The 18,676-nt window shown below is 39.9% G+C and overlaps 1 protein-coding gene across 5 annotated transcripts in view; it reads right to left on the bottom strand.

Annotated features, from left to right (window-relative positions):
- The window catches only part of SORCS1 (sortilin related VPS10 domain containing receptor 1), a 580,968-nt gene that overhangs the window by 116,386 nt on the left and 445,906 nt on the right, over positions 1–18,676 (bottom strand). For all 5 annotated transcript variants that reach the window (XM_055118868.1, XM_055118867.1, XM_004611935.3 and 2 more), the window contains exons 8-9: positions 17,389–17,478; positions 9,110–9,289 (exon numbers count right to left, since the gene is read on the bottom strand). In XM_055118868.1, coding sequence (XP_054974843.1) covers positions 9,110–9,289; positions 17,389–17,478 — 270 coding nt within the window. The remainder of the gene's footprint in view (positions 1–9,109; positions 9,290–17,388; positions 17,479–18,676) is intronic.

Below are 18,676 nucleotides of genomic sequence, written 5' to 3'. Positions count from 1 at the left end.
TTGTTCTGAGTCTAAGCCCATGTTTGTGGTTATTTCAGGGAACCCCCTGTGCCAAAACTGATCCCTCAATATTTCTTCTGTGGGAGCTCATCATGTTTCTTACAACCTGCACCATTTATTATAAAACATGGGGGCAACATGAATAACAACATTGAAATTTTGTATGTGGCAATGCAAGTAGGTGCACTGTAGGATGACATTACTTTGTCCTTTCCCTCCTTGCCACAAGTAGCTTGTCCCGGTTTTACCCAGAGTTTAGGCTTACCCCAGTCTCACCCATCAAGGTGTTCCCGAATCTCTCCCATCCCTTTGTTTAGCTATAATCACTTCTCCATGCTCTCTTCCCCAAAAGAGTTAATCCGAGGCTTTCCCTTAATCTGACTCTGCTAATTTGCAAGGTCAGACCTTCCTAGGATACTGAATTTATATTATATAAGTTAATATTGCCTTTCTCTTCTTCTTGTGCCTTTTGAATAATTTACTTTAAAGCTATGACTGTTTTGTATAGACACAAGAAGACAATATTATGTTTTTATAACTTGGGAATTAATTGGCCTCGAATATTCCCTCCCGGGCCTCTGCTTTCTCCACTTAAGCCTCAGTTGCCCTCAGTTCCTAGCACCCCAAAGTAGGGTCCCCGACGTGGGACAGGAAGGATCCAGGGCAAGCGGTGAGTTATGTGCTACCCTGGCATCGAGATGGGCCTGGCCAAAGTGCCTAATTCTTAACTATAAGTTAAGAGCTTGATCATAGACAAATCCTGTCATGATCCAATAGTAATTATGAGACTGGGACCCTGCGAGGGATAGGAAAGACTGATCTGGCCTGAGCACTGCAGTCTGAGATTGAGATGGCCCCAGGAGACCAATTCTATAAGCTTTAATGCATCTCTTATTGTGTCCATACAAAATAATTAATATTATGAATTCTTATATGTTTGCTGGCTGAGGAGAAGAGAAACACATTCATGGGACTCCGCCCTTGGGTGGATCCTCCTGCTGAAAGAGAATTAAGTCCTAGGAGAAGCATCCCCTAAGGGAAAGGAACCTTACCCTACTGATGGTGACCACACCTACGTGTATGCCCCAACCCCCAGATGCTGTGGAGATTTAACTAGGCTGTGAGAGTGGGTTGGGGGGCCAGATCCACTGAGAGAGATCGGGGAGAGACAGGTAGGAGGAGAGAGAGAAGCCAGAGAGAAGCAGAGTAGATCCAGAGAGAGGCTGGAGCTGGGAGTGCGGGAGATGAGAAAGCTTGAAGATTGAATAAACGGTAACTAATCAGTAACCAGCTTGGTCCTCGTTCTTCCTTCGCCTGTCCTTGACCACCGGCCGTCCCGATCGAGTCCACACACTGCGGTTCCAGAGCACCGAACGCGGGTGGTGAGACAGAGCTGCCCGGAGAGCCCGTGAGTGCACTCGCCCCTCGGCGAGCTTTAGTTTTTTACAGTGCACCTTTGTTTATGTGTGTATGTAAGGACCAGGGTTCCAGTGAGGATGAGAACATATCTCTGTAGGAAGATGGGTTCTCCGTAGAGCCAGACTATGTATACGTCTGTGGAATTAGGCATGGCTAAAGGTGGAGACAAGGGTTAATATTTCTGATTGAAGACATACCTTCATATAAACAAAGAATTTCCAAAGAAGATATCTGGATTGAAACAAGACACCCCACTGTTAGCTGTAAAACCTCAGGATAGATCTGAGGATAAAACTGCTAGAGATGAATCACAATTGCCATTCTGAATTCTCCAGAAAGATTGCTGAAAATGGTGAATAAGCTGGAAAAGGAACTTTGTTTCTTAGCCTCTCTCTTGGGAAAATTTGGTACCATAAGTCTCAAAAGTGGGTTGGAGTGATAACAGCAGGTAGGGCGTTTGCCTTGCACGAAGCCGACCTGGGTTCGATTCCTCCACCCCTCTCAGAGAGCCCGGCAAGCTACTGAGAGTATCCCGTCAGCACGGCAGAGCCTGACATATACCCATGGCATATTCGATATGCCAAAAACAGTAACAAGCACAATGAAGCCGTTACTGGTGCCCGCTCGAGCAAATCGATGAACAATGGGATCACAGTGATACAGTGAAGTCTCAAAAGTAATTGATAATTATTTCTTATTCTCTATTGTCATAGAGAATATGCTCAAACATAATTTCAGTTAATCTTAAAATATGAAGTGTTTTGAATTAAACCTCTAGTCAACACTAAGCACTTCAACACCTTGGCTGTGGCCAGGATGAAAATCTGAGAGTGTCATTTTTACCTTCCCCATACACATTGTGAATAACTTCCTCAAACGCCTTACACATTCATCTCTCCAGTTCACATGAATAATCTTCCCTAGGAACAGGAGCCGTGAATTTGAATCAAAAGTCTATTTCTGTCCTCAAATTTGTCTTTCATATACATAGTATCTATGCCACAGGACACTTAGGGGCTTACAAAGTCTTCCCCAGAGTGTCTCCTGCTGCCTTACAGATTATGATATCTTACTACAGTTGAATTTTTGAGTTATCTTTTAATCTACCATAGCCCTTCATTAAAATTAAGAACAGAAAGTCATTTTGTGTAAGATGCTCTGTATTTTCAGTAAAACAGGTAATAAGAAATATGCATTAGATGAGGAAACAAATATATATGTATGCATATGTCACATTTATTGAATAATTATGAAGTGTCAAGTACTATACAATGGGCTCTTCAAGTGTTATCATGACACTATTTTAGTGCACTCTAAATGGAAGAGTGGATGTCATCCTTATTTTCAGATAAAAAAAATTATCAAAAATCTAACTCTGATGTAACCAATTAACTTGATTATATCCCACAGAATCTTGAGCCATATTCCAAATGAGTCTGTCTAACACTAGAATCCACACACTTCACTTTGGCCATTGTGTTTCTTCAAATTTTCATCTTAGAGTATTCAGAAATAAATATCATATAGGAATATGAAGCTTACAAGGAAACTATTTGTACTCATTCTTTTCTATATATTTCTTCTTAGTACTGGGAATGCAACATTAATATCTAAGCATGTAAGTATTCTATTTAACAGCTTGTTTTGGTTAATGAATGATTTGAGGCTCTTCCCATTCCTGGAGTGAGCAGATATCATTGGGCTACACTAGCACGCAACAGGGACAAATGGAGACGTTACTGGTGCCCACTCGAGCAAATTGAGGATCAACTCGATGACAAGTGATACAAGTTTTGGTTAGAAATGCGCTAAGAGCTGGTGATTTGATTTCTTGAGTGATTGAAAGGAAGACCCACAGATAACAATTTGTTCTTAAATACTGATCTAGAGGGCCATTCCTTGTCAACCTTCAATGTACATTCCTACAGAAGTTTGGAAGACCCTCACACAGGACTTTTTGCTTTTTTGCCTCAGAGGCTGACTAGAGACTGAACCCTCTATCTTAGAATTGAATTCTAAATTCAAAACATTATAACTTTGAAGACAACAACAACAAAAAAGATTAATCAACAACCATGGCAATAAGTAAATAGATCCATGACTGTGACATTTGTGTGTTTCAGGTAGATTAGTTCTCCTTTTTAAAGGCAGGCTCTAACCTAGGAGAGTCTCAGAGTCAGCAGGCTCCAGCATTACCTCTGCAATCAAATAATTCTGTGTCCAAAAAACAGGTCTAAGTATCTTCCGTCTCTGTTGCCTTGATCAGATAGCACTCTCTACCCAGGATGCAACAGTGTTAAGTAATTAGATGATCACTTCTATGTGCTATAACAAATTGTCCTGGATGGGAGAATATTTTTCTTCCCTTTTTCCCACTCTGGATTGTAAGTGGCAGGCTTTCCCTCCAAAAATCAAGGTATAAACAAAAACATTATAACCACTGAATTTAATATTAGGGTAAACATAACATATAGATGACATGAGAACATGTACTGGTCATTGATTGAGCATCTTTATGATGCTTCGTCAGGTAAACAAAATTCTGTGCATGCTGAATGTGTAAGCTAGGTGGCTAGCCCAGATTACAACCTTTTTTCACTCAGCTGGGGTGAACTGTCATTGTACATTAAACCAAAGTGCTCCTTATTATCATTAATTAATACCCCCTTCCCAGAGAAGGGAGGATATTGTCCAAAACTGTCACACCCCCTCTCATTAGCCTCCGCAGATGAATACACTAAGCATTACACACCCTAGTCACACTCAGCATTGCTTTTGCTCTGGTTATTATCCATTCCACACCATGCCCTAGAAAATTTATACTTCACTCAAATGATGGAATTCTAGGACATTTGTTTTTGTGCTTCTTTTACACAAAAATATCTGCGAGGAATAAAAAGAAATAGAACCACCACACAATAACATCGCCTGTGTTTAGCTCTAACTAGGCTCAGCTCTTGTTTGAGAAGGTGTTAAAGAGGTTTGCAGCAATCATCTACTGCTTCTGTTTGTATCCATTTCTCTCCCTCACTATTTTCTTCCTCCTGTATAGTTTTTTATACTATTAAGTAGTTTAACATGTATCCTGCACTCATGGTCCTTTCATCAGGGTCTACTCCTTGACCCATAAATTAAATATTTCTACATTCAGAGAGACATGATAGTTTATAGTTAACAGTTTCAATACTCAAAGATGCTGATTCAAATTTTGTCACCTACTATCTCTGTAATATTTAAAAATTATCATACAGCACTCCATGACTATGTGTAAGATGGTAGCTATTTAGCACTTATGTCAAAAGGTTACAATAGTAGGTTATTTTTTTTAAACAGCGCCTCACAATAATCACTCGAAGATATTTTTTAGTGTTATGATCTTCCATCAATAGAACTACTATTTTACAATCACTTACATGTGTATGTGTGTGTGAGAGAGAGACAGAAAGAGAGAGAGAGAGAGAGAGAGAGAGAGATTACTCCAGGCTCTGTGCTCAGGAATCATACATAAAGATGCTCAGGGGAAGACATACGGTACTGGTGCTGTGGATGGAATTTGGCTCAGTTGCAGATAAAGCAAGCAGCCTACAATTTGGTCCCAACAGAAGCACTTTTTAACAATGTTACCCTGTTGTATTCTTCCTTGCTCATATATACATATATGTATACATATACACACACTTTATTGTATTTTTATAAAGTTGTTCACAATATTACATTTAATATTTGAACACCAGTCCCACCACCATTACACCTTCCCACCACCATATTTCCATCCTGAACTCCAAACCCTCTCCCCAAAGCAGAACTGAAATAATTTATTTTGTATTGCTTGTTATGAATAATCCACTAAAAAGGATCCAAAAAGTTTCCTTAGAAAAATGTGTGTGAAGATAGATAGTTGTCTTTTACCCAGGGGCTATTAAGCCCTTCTACATGAGATTAGTAACATGTTGTTAAAGGTTGAGTCTTGTGTGCTTATATCTATATCTGTATAAACATATTTCCCCGAAGATTAGTGGCCTTCTACTTTAAACCCAATTAAATGTGGTGTGCTACTCTTGGTATATTAGTGGTATAAACTATGAGATGTCCAGGAATTAGTTAACTCATGGGTAAGACTCATTTGAGCATGTAGAGAGTGGCTGTGTTGCTCACATATATTTGTTTGTTTGTTTGTTTGTTTCTTTGTTTGTTTTAATTTGGCTTCTTCTGCTGTGAGGGGGATCCTGGTGTTACTGGAATTGGAACCCAGAGTTTGAATACACCAGGCATGCCCTTTGAACTGTTTTCTCAGCATCCATACTTATTAACTCTTGAATAGATCTGTGTTCTCTGTCACACTGGGGGAGAATATTGGCATTTCAATCATGAAAGCATCTGAGGTGCTCCCCAACCTTCTGTCCCCAACACTCGCCTATCTCACCACAAGCACCGGCATCAAGTATCATTCTAGTGCAGAGAGAAACTCAAGTTTTCAAAAGGTTGCAATGAGTGTGTGAATAAAAGATTCCTTTTAATGAGAACTGACTTCCTTCTGCACTTCCCACACTGACTCAACAATATGTATTCTTAATACACAGACTCATCAGGTGCACGCATTATACAGTTCACCTCTATAAAACAGCTTAAAGAGCAAAACAGATATTGGAAGAGCAGGTAATTGGCATGCGGAGGCACACAAGTAAAATACAAAGACCATTTTTCTCAGTCACCCCCAAAATATGAGCTGGCGTACACTCCATATATCCTATATCTGTCAGCCTCACCTAGGATGTTCCTCATCTCTTCTCCTTATTAATTCATTTATGGATTTTTTTTTTACTTTTCATTTATCTCTAAGCACTCATCATTCATTGCAATTCTGCTGGAAAATTCATGCTGGATGGCTTTCAGCTTCCTGCTAGCCAGAACAATCAGATTTAAAGAACGTTTGTGCCAGGTTCAGTGTCAGCCAATATTCTTTCTATCTAGGTAATCAGCAGATACGGCACTGCTGCACTGATCACATCAATTCCAATTCAAGTTGCTGTGAACTGTCAGGCTAATAAAACAAAGACTCTTCGCTCTGGCCCCAGGATGCAGAACACCTTTACATAATGCAGTCAAAGTGCTCAAAGTGATGATAATAAGAGCCAGCAGTTTCCCTACAGATAGTCAACTGCAGGAGAGGTACAAAGAAGAAACACAAGGATTAACTAAAAAAAATGGTGTCCTGTGTCCAAAGAGGTCACCTTGCTTCTGCTTCTCATTCTGTACCTATTAGCCATGTTCAAATTCACCAAATCATTCCTGAAAACAGTCACAAATAGCAGGACATTGCAAGTCACTCCTGTCCGGATCTGTCATCTCTTCTGTCACCAAGGGACCAATTAAAATGGTCTATAACTTGGCAGAAAACACAGTTTATCCAGAGACACTATTCCATGTTGACTTGAAAAGGGGGGAGAAGATAATCAGGGAAAAGGCAGTCTCAAAATCAGAGAATAGTTGAGGGAGATAGAGTTGAAATCAGAGAAGCCACTGGACTGATTACTCTGGTCCTGCGCTTTGCATTCCTATCAACCAAGTACTCAGAACAAGATATCTCCATCGTCAGTGTTGGATCAAAGGAAAAGAACACTCAAAATTTGAATCATGTTTTGCAGTAAGTGCAAATTTATAGTACCAAGTATCCAACCTATTTATTCTCAGTAAATATTTAGGTTATTATTATTTAAAATGTCAAATAATAAAGCTAGCTGAGCACAATACTTGCACAGGCACTTTTTTATTACAAAAGAGGCAATAAATATGGCAATTTATACTTGTTTATAAGAAGATAACTAGTTTGTGTAAGAGAAAGGAAGAGGGAGTAATCCAAAATAGAGGAATGCATTGGGCATTTAAATGGTAAGAGTAGATTTAAGGACTATAAAAATAGTGCAGTGAATTGGGGCTTAAAGTCACTGTATCATAATCTTAATAATGCTCTTTATACTTTCCTAAGCATTACATATGTCACACACTGTTTTAATGCTTTAAATTTAAATGTATTTTCTTTGCTCAGATGAACTCATTTAACCTTCAAGCAAATTCTAACAAGTCTATACTAAGTTTATATACATATTTTAAGCGAGGAAACCTAAGTTCAGAAGTCAATGAATTTGTTTCATGAATACATACATGTGGGTTAGCTAGGATATCAGCCTAGTCAATCTGCCTCCAAAACTTCTACTCGAAATCACAATTTTCTCTGACATGAATTTAAAACTAAATCACCAGACTATGTAAATGTTTTCCAGAATATGTGTTCAGTTTGAGGCTGAGATATCTTGTTCTATATTTATTTGGAACATGGGCAGAAAAGGAAGTGGAAGAAACTTGTGAATGCATAAAAAAAGTTTGCAGTGCATTTTTCTAAATTTATATATGGAAGCTATGTCTTATGCTAGTCTACCACAATTTCCATTACAAATACTTGGACACTAAATTGGCCATACAGTTTATTAACACACCTTCACACATACAGAGAAGTCTAGATACTGGAAGGAAACCCTACTACCAACTCTTAAAAGATAAAGAATATAGTAGAAGGACAAGGGATTATACTGGTAGGTTTAGATTTATTTAGTGAAATTACTTTCTTTCTTTGACATACTGGATCTGATTCTTTTGTTTTGCATTATAGAAATAAATTTTGACTCTGTGAACTTATATTCAACTGAATGATAGCATAATTATGACTACATATCTGACTCTGTTTTTTAAGAATATAGGTGTATGATTGCACTTTCATAATCCTGAATATATTTTATCATAGATCATTATAAGCCATTACAAATCTTCAGAGAATATATAAGGCTTAGAAATGGCTAAAATTACCTCAAAATAGTAGCTTTCTACCTATCTCTGCTTTAAATTGCAATTGATGTGTTGATATTTCTCATAAAAATGAATTGCTATAACATATATGCGATTTGTATTATATAGAGATATTATATAATAGTAATCTATATGGCATGTATACTATAGAAAATGTATGATCTTACACTATGTATAGATAGAAAAAATAATATATGCAAAATAACTATTTTATTTGCATTTTGTTATTTTAAGAAAGAGTGGCATACAGTTCCCTTAGGGAAGCCTGGTAATTCTATTTTTCTCCCTATCCTCCAGTTTAGGAATGATAATTCTATTAATATTACTTTGCTTATTGATCTTCTAGGAGGATGGTAAAGATCTGAGGGAGGTTACTGAGTGGGGAAGTTGTTCAAATGTAGAGAGAATGTCTCCTAATGCCATTATACAAAGGTGACCCCTCCATTTTTTCTTCATGAGGGAGATAAGAAATTTCTCCAATGTTCACAACCTCAACACTCTATAGGCCTTGCAAAATGATTTTCAGATTTTATACTACAACCATTCTTCTCCAAACCCTTGGATTGTCTGCTTCCCCAGCCATCCTCCATGTCCTCAGTCTCCTTGGTCTAAACAAATCCCTCTCAGATTGTTCTATGAATTGCACATTGGCCAGTACAAACATTCTGCACATCCTAATCTTCTTCCAAGTGGAATGAGGTCACATAAGAAAGCATGAACTAATGTGTTGACTTTTCAATCCTTAAATTGTGAAACCACCAACACTGGTCCTTCACTGGTCAGTGTAGACAGTCTCATGTCTTAGAGCTAAATATGCCTTGTGACATACCTCATAGAGGTCGATCATGACATTGCCCTCAGGGCCTCTGCTGCTCTGGACATTCTCCAGGGCCAGGGTGAAGTAGACACCCCGGGTGTCCGAGATGTAGAGGTTGTAGGTGTCATTCTGGTTCCATTCTTGAACTGCTGCGAACACTTGATTCTCATCTGTACTGATGACGTGCATATCCTGAAGAAACATAAGTAACAGAAGCACTTTCTAAGTTAGCTTTTGAGACCAAACGTCCACATGAGTCAAGCATGTGGACTCTAAGGAGGAACACCAGAAAGGCAATTTAGGCATTGTTACAGCTTAGAAAAGACTTCTCTTCTGCATATTTGTAGAATAATAATTAGTTAAGTGTTAATCACATATTTCCTTTGTTATGTGTGGAGTTAGAGAATAAGACCATGAGAAAATAGAACAGAGAGATGGTTGGTAGCTCGGTTATAATTAAATTGCCTCATTAGATAATTTGAGGAATACTTTCTGGATTCATATGCCCGTGGAAAACGAATCATTCTGATCTATTTGCCAAGCATGGTACATGCTCAGAAAGCTTATTTGGGGTGACTATGAGGAAACGCTCAACAGCCTGAGAGAGCACATACAAGCCCTCCATCTTTCCCAGGGCCCTGTATAGACCAGCAGAATGATTATCAGAAACATCAAACCTCTGGCTTCAACTGTTCAATAAAAGTCCACATTTTCATAAGATCCCTGGGTGATTAATACCATTACTATTTGAGAAGCAGCAGCCTGAGACTCAGCAACCTCCAGGGGTCCCTAAGGAAAACATTCACCTGAGAACCTCAGAGCAATAATATCCATGTTAGTGGGTGTCCAAGGATTTTACTGCTTATTTAAACCTTTACTCTCGAAAGTTAAATAGGAAACCTTAAGCAAAAGATCCGGGGGAGAACCTGCATAATTTATGATGTTTTCACACTCAGGCAGTTCTGGGAGACAGACACAAGACAAAGGTAATACGGAGGGAGTGAGCAGATCACCCTAGGGTGGGAATTCCAAATCCTTTCTTCTCCCATTCTGAATTTCAGAGAAATGGATGCACTGCCAGAAACTGACAGGAAGCAAAACTGGTTTTCTTCTTTAGGGGATACTACTCCTGGGCAGTTTCTGACCCTTTGCTCAGGCAGCAGGAACTGGTTTATACCTTTCAAAAACAAAATGCCAAGACAAAGAAAAACCAAAAGAAATACACAAAAGCCAAAGGGTAGAAGAACAACAAGAAACTATTCTTGACTCTGTGTGCAGTTCAGCATTCAATCCTTCCCATCAGAATCATCCTCTAGCCCTGTGCAGTTTAAGGAGATCTGTCGATCTAACTGGGCAATGATTTCACTGCTGAAAACATTCTACCTAACCTCTCATTAAAATTTTTAATTGTAATATTTGTCCACATTCTCTCAATCGACCCATCACTCAACAATTCAGCTTAGACTTAACTGGAGATCTCTATCAAAGGGACCGACCTTACTTTTTAGCCTTGATCACATTGAATTTATGATTCCCAAAGGAACAAGTTTTTATCAAAAAAACTTCATATCCTCTTTCTACTCAAGCCTAAGCATGGCCTATTCTAGAGTTTGGAAATACTTTTGTGGAATAAAAATTTGGAGTGGAGAGAACAGAGATGAATTTTGCCCAATACTTTAATATTGTGTTTAAGATAAACTAGGGTTTATATTATAGTTGTTCATATCTACATATGTATAAGATATGGATTTGATTTTCAACGCCAAAAAAAGGGAAATGGAAAGTAAACGTATCTCATGAGAGAGAGTCTCTTGCCCGAATGCCTGGCTGTCTTCCCGGGGCCCCTCAGAGGGTATGGACTCCAGCTTCCCTCCCCACCTCAAGCAGAGCTCCCGGTGGCCAAAGACCACCAGAACCTAGCTACAGCCATGCTGGAGGCCCCTCTCCACACGTACGGACAGGCCTCATGCATGAAGGTACCGGCAGAGAAACCCAGGTGTGTGTAATCCCATCGGCGGCCAACATCCGGAGAGAGACTTAAAAGCAAGCTCTCAGAAGTGCGGGGCTGCTTCTGAGATATCTTGTAGCCTACTTCTCCCTCTGGGAGAAACTGGCAATCTTCAGAGAGTTTCCTGCCCACATGGGACAGCCTTGCAAGCTTCCCATGGTGTATTCATATGCTAAATCCAGTAACAAACTGGATCTCATTCCCCTGACCCTGATAGAGTCCCCAGTGTGACATCATTGGGAGGGCCAAGATAGACTTCTAAGATCTCAGGGAAAGGACAAAATGAGAGGTTACTGAGCCCACTCAAGATATCGATGATTAACGGGATTTCGTGATCGTGATCGTGAACCATATCTCATACCAGACAAATTTTTTACAATTCTTCTGATAATGGTTGTTAAGTGCTCATCTCTGTAAGATAAATGTATCCTTTGTAGTAAATCTTTGCTATATTCTTCCATTCTTAGCACCAGAAGTGAGTCTGTAGACTTGTCATTGAGAATACTCCATTTCCCTGAGAATAATGATTAAATCAGTGATGGGGATGTGACTCGGCAAAGTCAACAACACACAGTTCTAGAATGACTATGGTATTCATTAATAAGGAAAAAAATAAGTATATCTTACTGTTGTTTCATAAGCCATAAGATATTTTAAAATTCTAGAACTGATGGGACATATCTGGAAGCAGAGGATTTTGTTAAACCTGAAGAGAATAGTCTCAAAAGATAGAAAGGTCGAGTTCTGTGGCATTCTTTGAACGTGAACAGCTATACAACTGGACCCATTTGTAAACCTTACAGATGGAGACACAGCATAGTAGAATGGTATAAAAAAGAAACTATGATGGAAGTAAAAACATTGAGTTCATATCTGCTCTATGACTTTCTATGGGAACTGAGCACTGTGCCTTAGAATTTACACCTGTAAAACAGAGATAGCTACATGCCCTCTAGTGAACTGTGAGCACCAGGACAGTAAGTATTACACCTTTAAGATAGGGCCTAGAATTTAGCATCTGCTCCATAGTGCTAACTATTTTCTGTTACGCAAACCCTTAATCCCTCCTTGTTAATTAAATCATGGTTGATTTTTACCTTTCTGTTCAATGAAACAGTTACGGTAATAACTGATATACTCAAAATATGTGTCTCATTATAATGGACAGAATTCACTGTGTAAAATAGTCCAACCCTCATTCAGTCACTGAGGGTTAAGCCTTCTATGGAACTGGGGCCAGAGTGATAGCACAGTGGGTAGGCCATTTGCCTTGCATGCAGCAGACCCAGGTTCAATCCCCAGCATTCCATATGGCCCCAAAAGCACTGCTAGGAGAAATTCCTGAGTGTGGAACCAGGAGAAACCCTAGAGCATCTCTGGGTGTGACCCCCCCAAGAAAGCAAAAAAAAAAAAACCTTCTATGGAACCCCACCTATAGGACTAACATCATTATCTTCTAATGGCATTTAGAATTCTCAAATACTTTCAATTCCTGCTTTCTTCCTTTTAAGCAGTATGAAACAGCATCTCTGCCTTGAAACAAACATATTTCAGCACCAATTTCACATCTTTTTTTAATGACTATCACCTCTGTTCTTTGGAGTAACTTTATGTACCATAATTCAGGTTACCATAGCAATTTTATTACATAATCCTCAATACTAGAGTAGATCATCCTATTACCATTGTATTGCCTAAATTAATTTCTATTTTCTAGGTCTACAATGAAAAACAGCTGGTCACTTGGAGAATTACCTGCATAACAATAATATTAAAACCACCAAATTCCAGGTAAGACCAAGATAAGAAAGATAACCTCGACTTTTTTCTCCACTTTTTTTTTTTTTGGACCCACACCCTGCTGTGCTTTAGATTTACTCTTGGCTTTTCACTCAGTGACAATAACTCCAGCAGAGCTTGGGGTCCCACAGGTGATGCCACGACCAAACCCAGGTCCTCTGCTTGTGAGGTAAGTGACTTACCCATTGTATAGATAGGATCTTGCAAGGCTGTATAGTAGCTTGCATGGCAAGTGACTAACTTGCTGTATAATATCTTCAGATGCTATTTTATTTTGTTCTTTTCTAGCTGTGTTTCTGGGCCACTCCCAGGGCTTACTTCTAGCTCTGCACTCAGGGACTGGGTGATCATATGTGATACCGGGGATTAAATATGATGCCCATTAAATCACTTACCTTCTACATTGGCCGTGTAGAAGGCAAGTGCTCTACCTGATGTACCATCACTCTAGCCCCCACAGCATCTATTTTCATTTCATCTAGCACATTTTTCAAAAGATCTTTTTGTCTAAATGGGTTTTTATATCTAAATATCTTATTTATTTTTTCTTCTCATTACATCTTCTTCCTGTGTGGGGAAAATGTTTTTGTTTTACTTTCCCTCCAAATAGTAGCATTTTATGTTGAATGTGTTCACTGGTACAAAACATTTCAAAAAAAGAAATACCTTTGATATCTTCTTCTAAAGCTTTCCCAAAGTTTGGCCCATGATACAGCAATATTATTGAAATTTAATATACATATTTTAACTGGATGTTTTGATAAATATTTTGATTAATGCTGAATTAAATAATTTTGTTGTTGTTGTTGGTGGTGGTGGTGGCAGGACCTCCCAGAGCCTTCACTAGGAAGGCAGATGAAATTCAATTTATTTTTTTAAAACTTTGATGATCACTGAACACAATTTTCACGCAGGAGGTCTAAGGACATTTTATTCTGTGTACACATTTGAAAAAAATGCTGTGAAACTCATTTAAAATTGTAAGAAATAATCAAACACATGACAGCAGCAATGACAAAATACAATAGAGGAAAAGGAGTGGACAACCCGGCCCAAGTTTCAAAGTGGGTCACTGCCAGATCTAGGTCTGGAAATCGGATCTCCCTGCACAGATGAAGAAACCCTCCTACCAGTCACAGCCCACTCAGATGGATATCGTGATCATGTGACCAGAGAGACAATGAGGTTCATAATAATAATAACAGTACTAACTTGCTTTTTAGAGGCTCTGTCCTCTAGCATGCTCAAAGCACTTTCACCCGTATTGCCTCATTTGTCTCACTTCAATAGCTCAGCCTCAAGTCAGCTAAGAGGAGGAAGCAGTCACAAAGTCTCCCTACTTGGAAGGAAAATCTGCTCACCTGCCTCTCTGGTCATTTTCACTACTGCTATTAAACCTTTCTTAAAAAAAAAAAACAACAGTTATTTATTTTGTTTTTTGGGTCACACCCAGCAGTGCACAGGGGTTACTCCTGGCTCTGGACTCAGAAATTACTCCTGGCGGTCCTCCGGGGACCATATGGGATTCTGGGAATCAGACCCGGGTCGGTGGCGTGCAAGGCAAATGCCCAACCTGCTCTCCTATCACTCCAGCCCCTCTTTTTTATTTTTGACCCTTAAGACAACTGTGATGTTTGCAGTAAACAGTCAATAATTAATTAAGGAAAAATTGAGTATGAACAGTGCTGGCTTGTCAGAATTCCTTTAGTAGTCATAATATTTTGTTCATTTCTAGCTGCTGCTACCTGGGTTTTGATAGCTCCCCATAAGCACTTTGGCTAAGATCATTCCACCCGAGATGGGAATTTTCATTGAACCTATAATAGGATACTAATGGGGCATCTCATTGCCTTAAATAACAAATGCCCACTTGGTGTTTATGATACATTCACTTGCTCTACTGGCTTCTATTTTTCTGGGCACAACTTAAATTAATCACACAGTATTCTCCCCTCAGGGGCTGGAGCGATAGCACAGCAGGTAGGGCGTTTGCCTTGCTCCGGATTTGGTTCCATTCCTCTGTCCCTCTCAGAGAGCCCGGCAAGCTACTGGGAATATCCCGCCTGCATAGCAGAGCCTGGCAAGCTACGAGGCTCTACCATATTCTATATGCCAAAAACAGTAACAACAAGTCTCACAATGGAGATGTTACTGGTGCCCACTCAAGCAAATCGATAAACAACGGGATGACAGTGCTACAGTCCTACAGTGATTCTACCCTCAGACTTCAAATGAAACCAAGTAACGAACCATGCTCATCTGGGAGTGAAGGAAGAAGGGGACAGGTAAGCACTCTGGTGCAAAGCCAAACTTTTCCATGCAGATTGTTTACAGGCTACAAGGGAAAGTTCTCAACAGTGATCTCTGCAATGACTATACCCCCCTCCAAAAAAAAAAAAAAAAGCAAAATGTGTGCTCCTTAACACTCTCGACATGGGTCCAATGATTTTTTGATTTTTTTTATTTTTAAAGGCCCACTTTGGGCCTGTCCAGGTTAATGGATCTTTTTTCTTCTTTTTCTCTTGATGCCCCACCCCCACCAAGTGCCTACAAATTTGGAGAATTTTATACATTAAGGTATTATTTCGATATCAAAATTTGGGAGAACATTGCTCATAAAAAAAAAAAAAGTATCCACTATTTCAAGGCGACAAGTATAATACAAAGAGCCCAAATCAGGGAGTGAGGAGATGAGTTCTCCAGTCTCAGCTCTCGCATTTTATTTGATCTAGTTTGATTCTTGTCAAAAAGCAATTCCCAAGAGTGAGGATGAGAACAGTGATTTGAATCTGAGGCGTCCTGTTTTTGTGTCTATTCGACATGCCTCCTGGAAAAGCATCTTACCGTGTTAGCTACAATAATCATTTTTAGAGGTATAAATTTGGGAGCTGGAGTGATAGTACAGTGGGTAGGACGATTGCCTTGTACGCAGCCAACCCGGGTTCGATCCCCGGCATCCCATATGGTCCCACAGCCTGCCAGGAGTGATTTCTGAGTGCGGAGCTAGAAGTAACCCCTGAGCATCACTGGGTGTGACCTAGTAAGAAAAACATTTTTAAAAATAAAGGTAAAAATCTTGCATGCCAATTACTCTTATTTGTTGAACATTTAAAACACAGATTTCTTCCCCCTACCCCCTACCACAGCTTAGGCAAAGGGGAAAAGAAAAAACAGTTCTGCTTCTGGACCATACTAAGTGATGATGAAAGGTCATTTTCACAATACTTAGTTTTCCTTTTACATATTGACTTTATTCAATTCTCATTTAAGGCACAACTCCAATGTTGCAAGCTCTTGCTTTTTAGGAAAACACTTTAAGTCAAATTAAGAGCAAAGAGCATTTAAATGTACACAGGCAGAGACTACAGTTCTGGGCAATTACCATTGTCATTAATCTTTTAGTGGCCAAAAATAATAATAATTGCTAACATAGATACAGTTCCTTAGAGTTAATAGTGCAATTTAATATCTGTTATTATCTTTAATGGGCTAAGGTTTACAGCCCATCTTGCACTATGCCAGGTTAGGGGCAGAGTGCTGTCCAAGAATTCTACCTAAATTCAGAGTAATCAGCTACCACAGGTTTTATGGGGAGACAAGAATACAAGGCACACCATCCACTGTAATTTCTGGGCAGTGAGTGTCTGTTGAGCTAGATAAGAGATGAGGAATATTCATGGGTAAAGAGAGTTATAAAAAAAATCATCCCTACAAAGTTCTTTATGTTCTAGGTTCAGTCTAGAGGTTTTAAAGACTGAACTATGAATCTTCTGATGTGCACACATTCCCCTTCTCGCAGCTGCAAATATCTCCCTTCTTCAATCAAGAACAGATCCCAATAGGAGAACAATTTCCAGCTACTCAGATATGTCACAATGGCAGCAAAGACAGCAGCAAGTCCACAGCTTTGAACTTCGGTCAGCTTGGCCTCCACTAGGTGGCGCTGCATATTAACACAGTTTTCCAGTGTTTCTGGAAAGAGCCAGCGACGTTCACACTTGAGGATCTTTAACATGTTGACCACTACTTTTGGAAGGGCTGTGACCCTGGGGGAGCCTAAACAATTAGCTGTGCTTTTGAACTCTAAGACAGCCTGGCTCAAAAGTTCCGTGAAGAGAGCGAAGGTGCTGCTCTGCACTGGGTCTTGGGAAATGATGGATAATAACATGGGAGAGAAACGTACCACATCTGTTGCATAAGTAGATTGTGCAATTGGAGGCGTTCATGGTTTGGTAGAAAATCAAAGCATGCATTTGAAAATCTTAGCGTTTTAGAAACAAAAGCAAATTGTTATTCAGTTCACTTCCATTACATTGTAACGAGACTGAGAAAGAGTAACAGTGGAAGGAAGGAGAACTTGAGACTCAGAGACAAGTGATGAAACAAACAGATGATCATGAGGGATTTAAGCGATTCCCCAGAAAAGAAGGGAGGATGGGCAAACGTGAATCAGAGGATATAAAATGAAACTGACAGGACATACCTTGGGCAGAGCATATTTGGGTAGCTTCATCTGGGCAAAAGCATTCCTCCGGTAGGACACGTAGTAATGTGGTCGCCCACCTGAGGTCAGCTGCATCAGAAACAATGTTACAAGATCAGCGCCTGCAACAGTCACAACTCACAGGAGAATAGCCATTGAGTGCCAGGGAGTAACCAACAATACAAGAGCACAGATGCCCGGTGTGGGCAGGTTTCAGAAATTGGCATTCTGTTCAAAAACAATTTACACAGCATGTGATTGAGCCAGAGGCCCAAATGAACCCACCGGACGAAACATAAGGCTCCAATTTTCACTGTGGTTCAGAAGCCAGGAAATTAGTATGTATTTTTTCTTTTTTAAAAAATTCTACAGGTCAAATAGTTAGCTGACTGTTCATCAAGAGTTCATATATCCATCCCCCAGAGCAGGACTATAGAAACATCATGTTGGGAAGGAAACCCTGCAGGGCAAATGTTGCAGAAATGGCTCCTCTAATCTCTGGCCCCAAAGTCTAGTGTGATGCTGTGACACGCGTGGGTATGGTTTCATGCACAGCACTGCTTCAGATTCATTAGGAGCGAAGGCAGGCCAGGATCATGGTCCCCAATCCATCTAGATATTCGGCTACCGGAGAAAATTTCCCGTCAAACTCTCCCAAGTCTGTCCTGGACAGAAACTCAATGAACCTGGTGGTCGTAGAGATTTGTGGTTAACACTGAGCACGAAGAATGTCAAGGAAGATCTCCCATCTCCCTTTTCTTTGCCAGCCTTGCTGGGATATGCTTAGAGCAAACACGATACAGATTTTTTTTTTTTTTTTTTTTTGCTTTTTGGGTCACACCCGGCAATGCACAGGGTCATTCCTGGCTCATGCACTCAGGAATTACTCCTGGCGGTGCTCAGGGGACCATATGGGATGCTGGGATTCGAACCCGGGTCGGCCGCGTGCAAGGCAAACGTCCTACCCACTGTGCTATCTCTCCAGCCCCACGATACAGATTTTTAACTGATTTTATTTGGGGGGATTTAGAGCCACTCTAGCAATACTCAGCGGTTTGCTCTTGGTGGTACTCAGAGGACCATATGTGGTGCCAAGATTGAACCAGGATCACCCTCCTGTCAGGCAAGTGCCCAAATTTCTGTAGTATAAGTCATAACTGTTTTTTATTGTTGCTGTTGTTGTTGTTTGTTTGTTTGTTTGTTTATTTGGTTGGTAGGTTTTGGGGCCACACGGGTTACTACTGGGTTTCTCAGGGCTTTTATTGAGTCTGCACTCTTCCTGGGGAAA

This window comes from Sorex araneus, chromosome 11 (assembly GCF_027595985.1).
Source record: "Sorex araneus isolate mSorAra2 chromosome 11, mSorAra2.pri, whole genome shotgun sequence".
In the NCBI taxonomy this organism is placed as follows: domain Eukaryota; kingdom Metazoa; phylum Chordata; class Mammalia; order Eulipotyphla; family Soricidae; genus Sorex; species Sorex araneus.
This window is presented reverse-complemented; position numbering and strand designations above follow the sequence as displayed.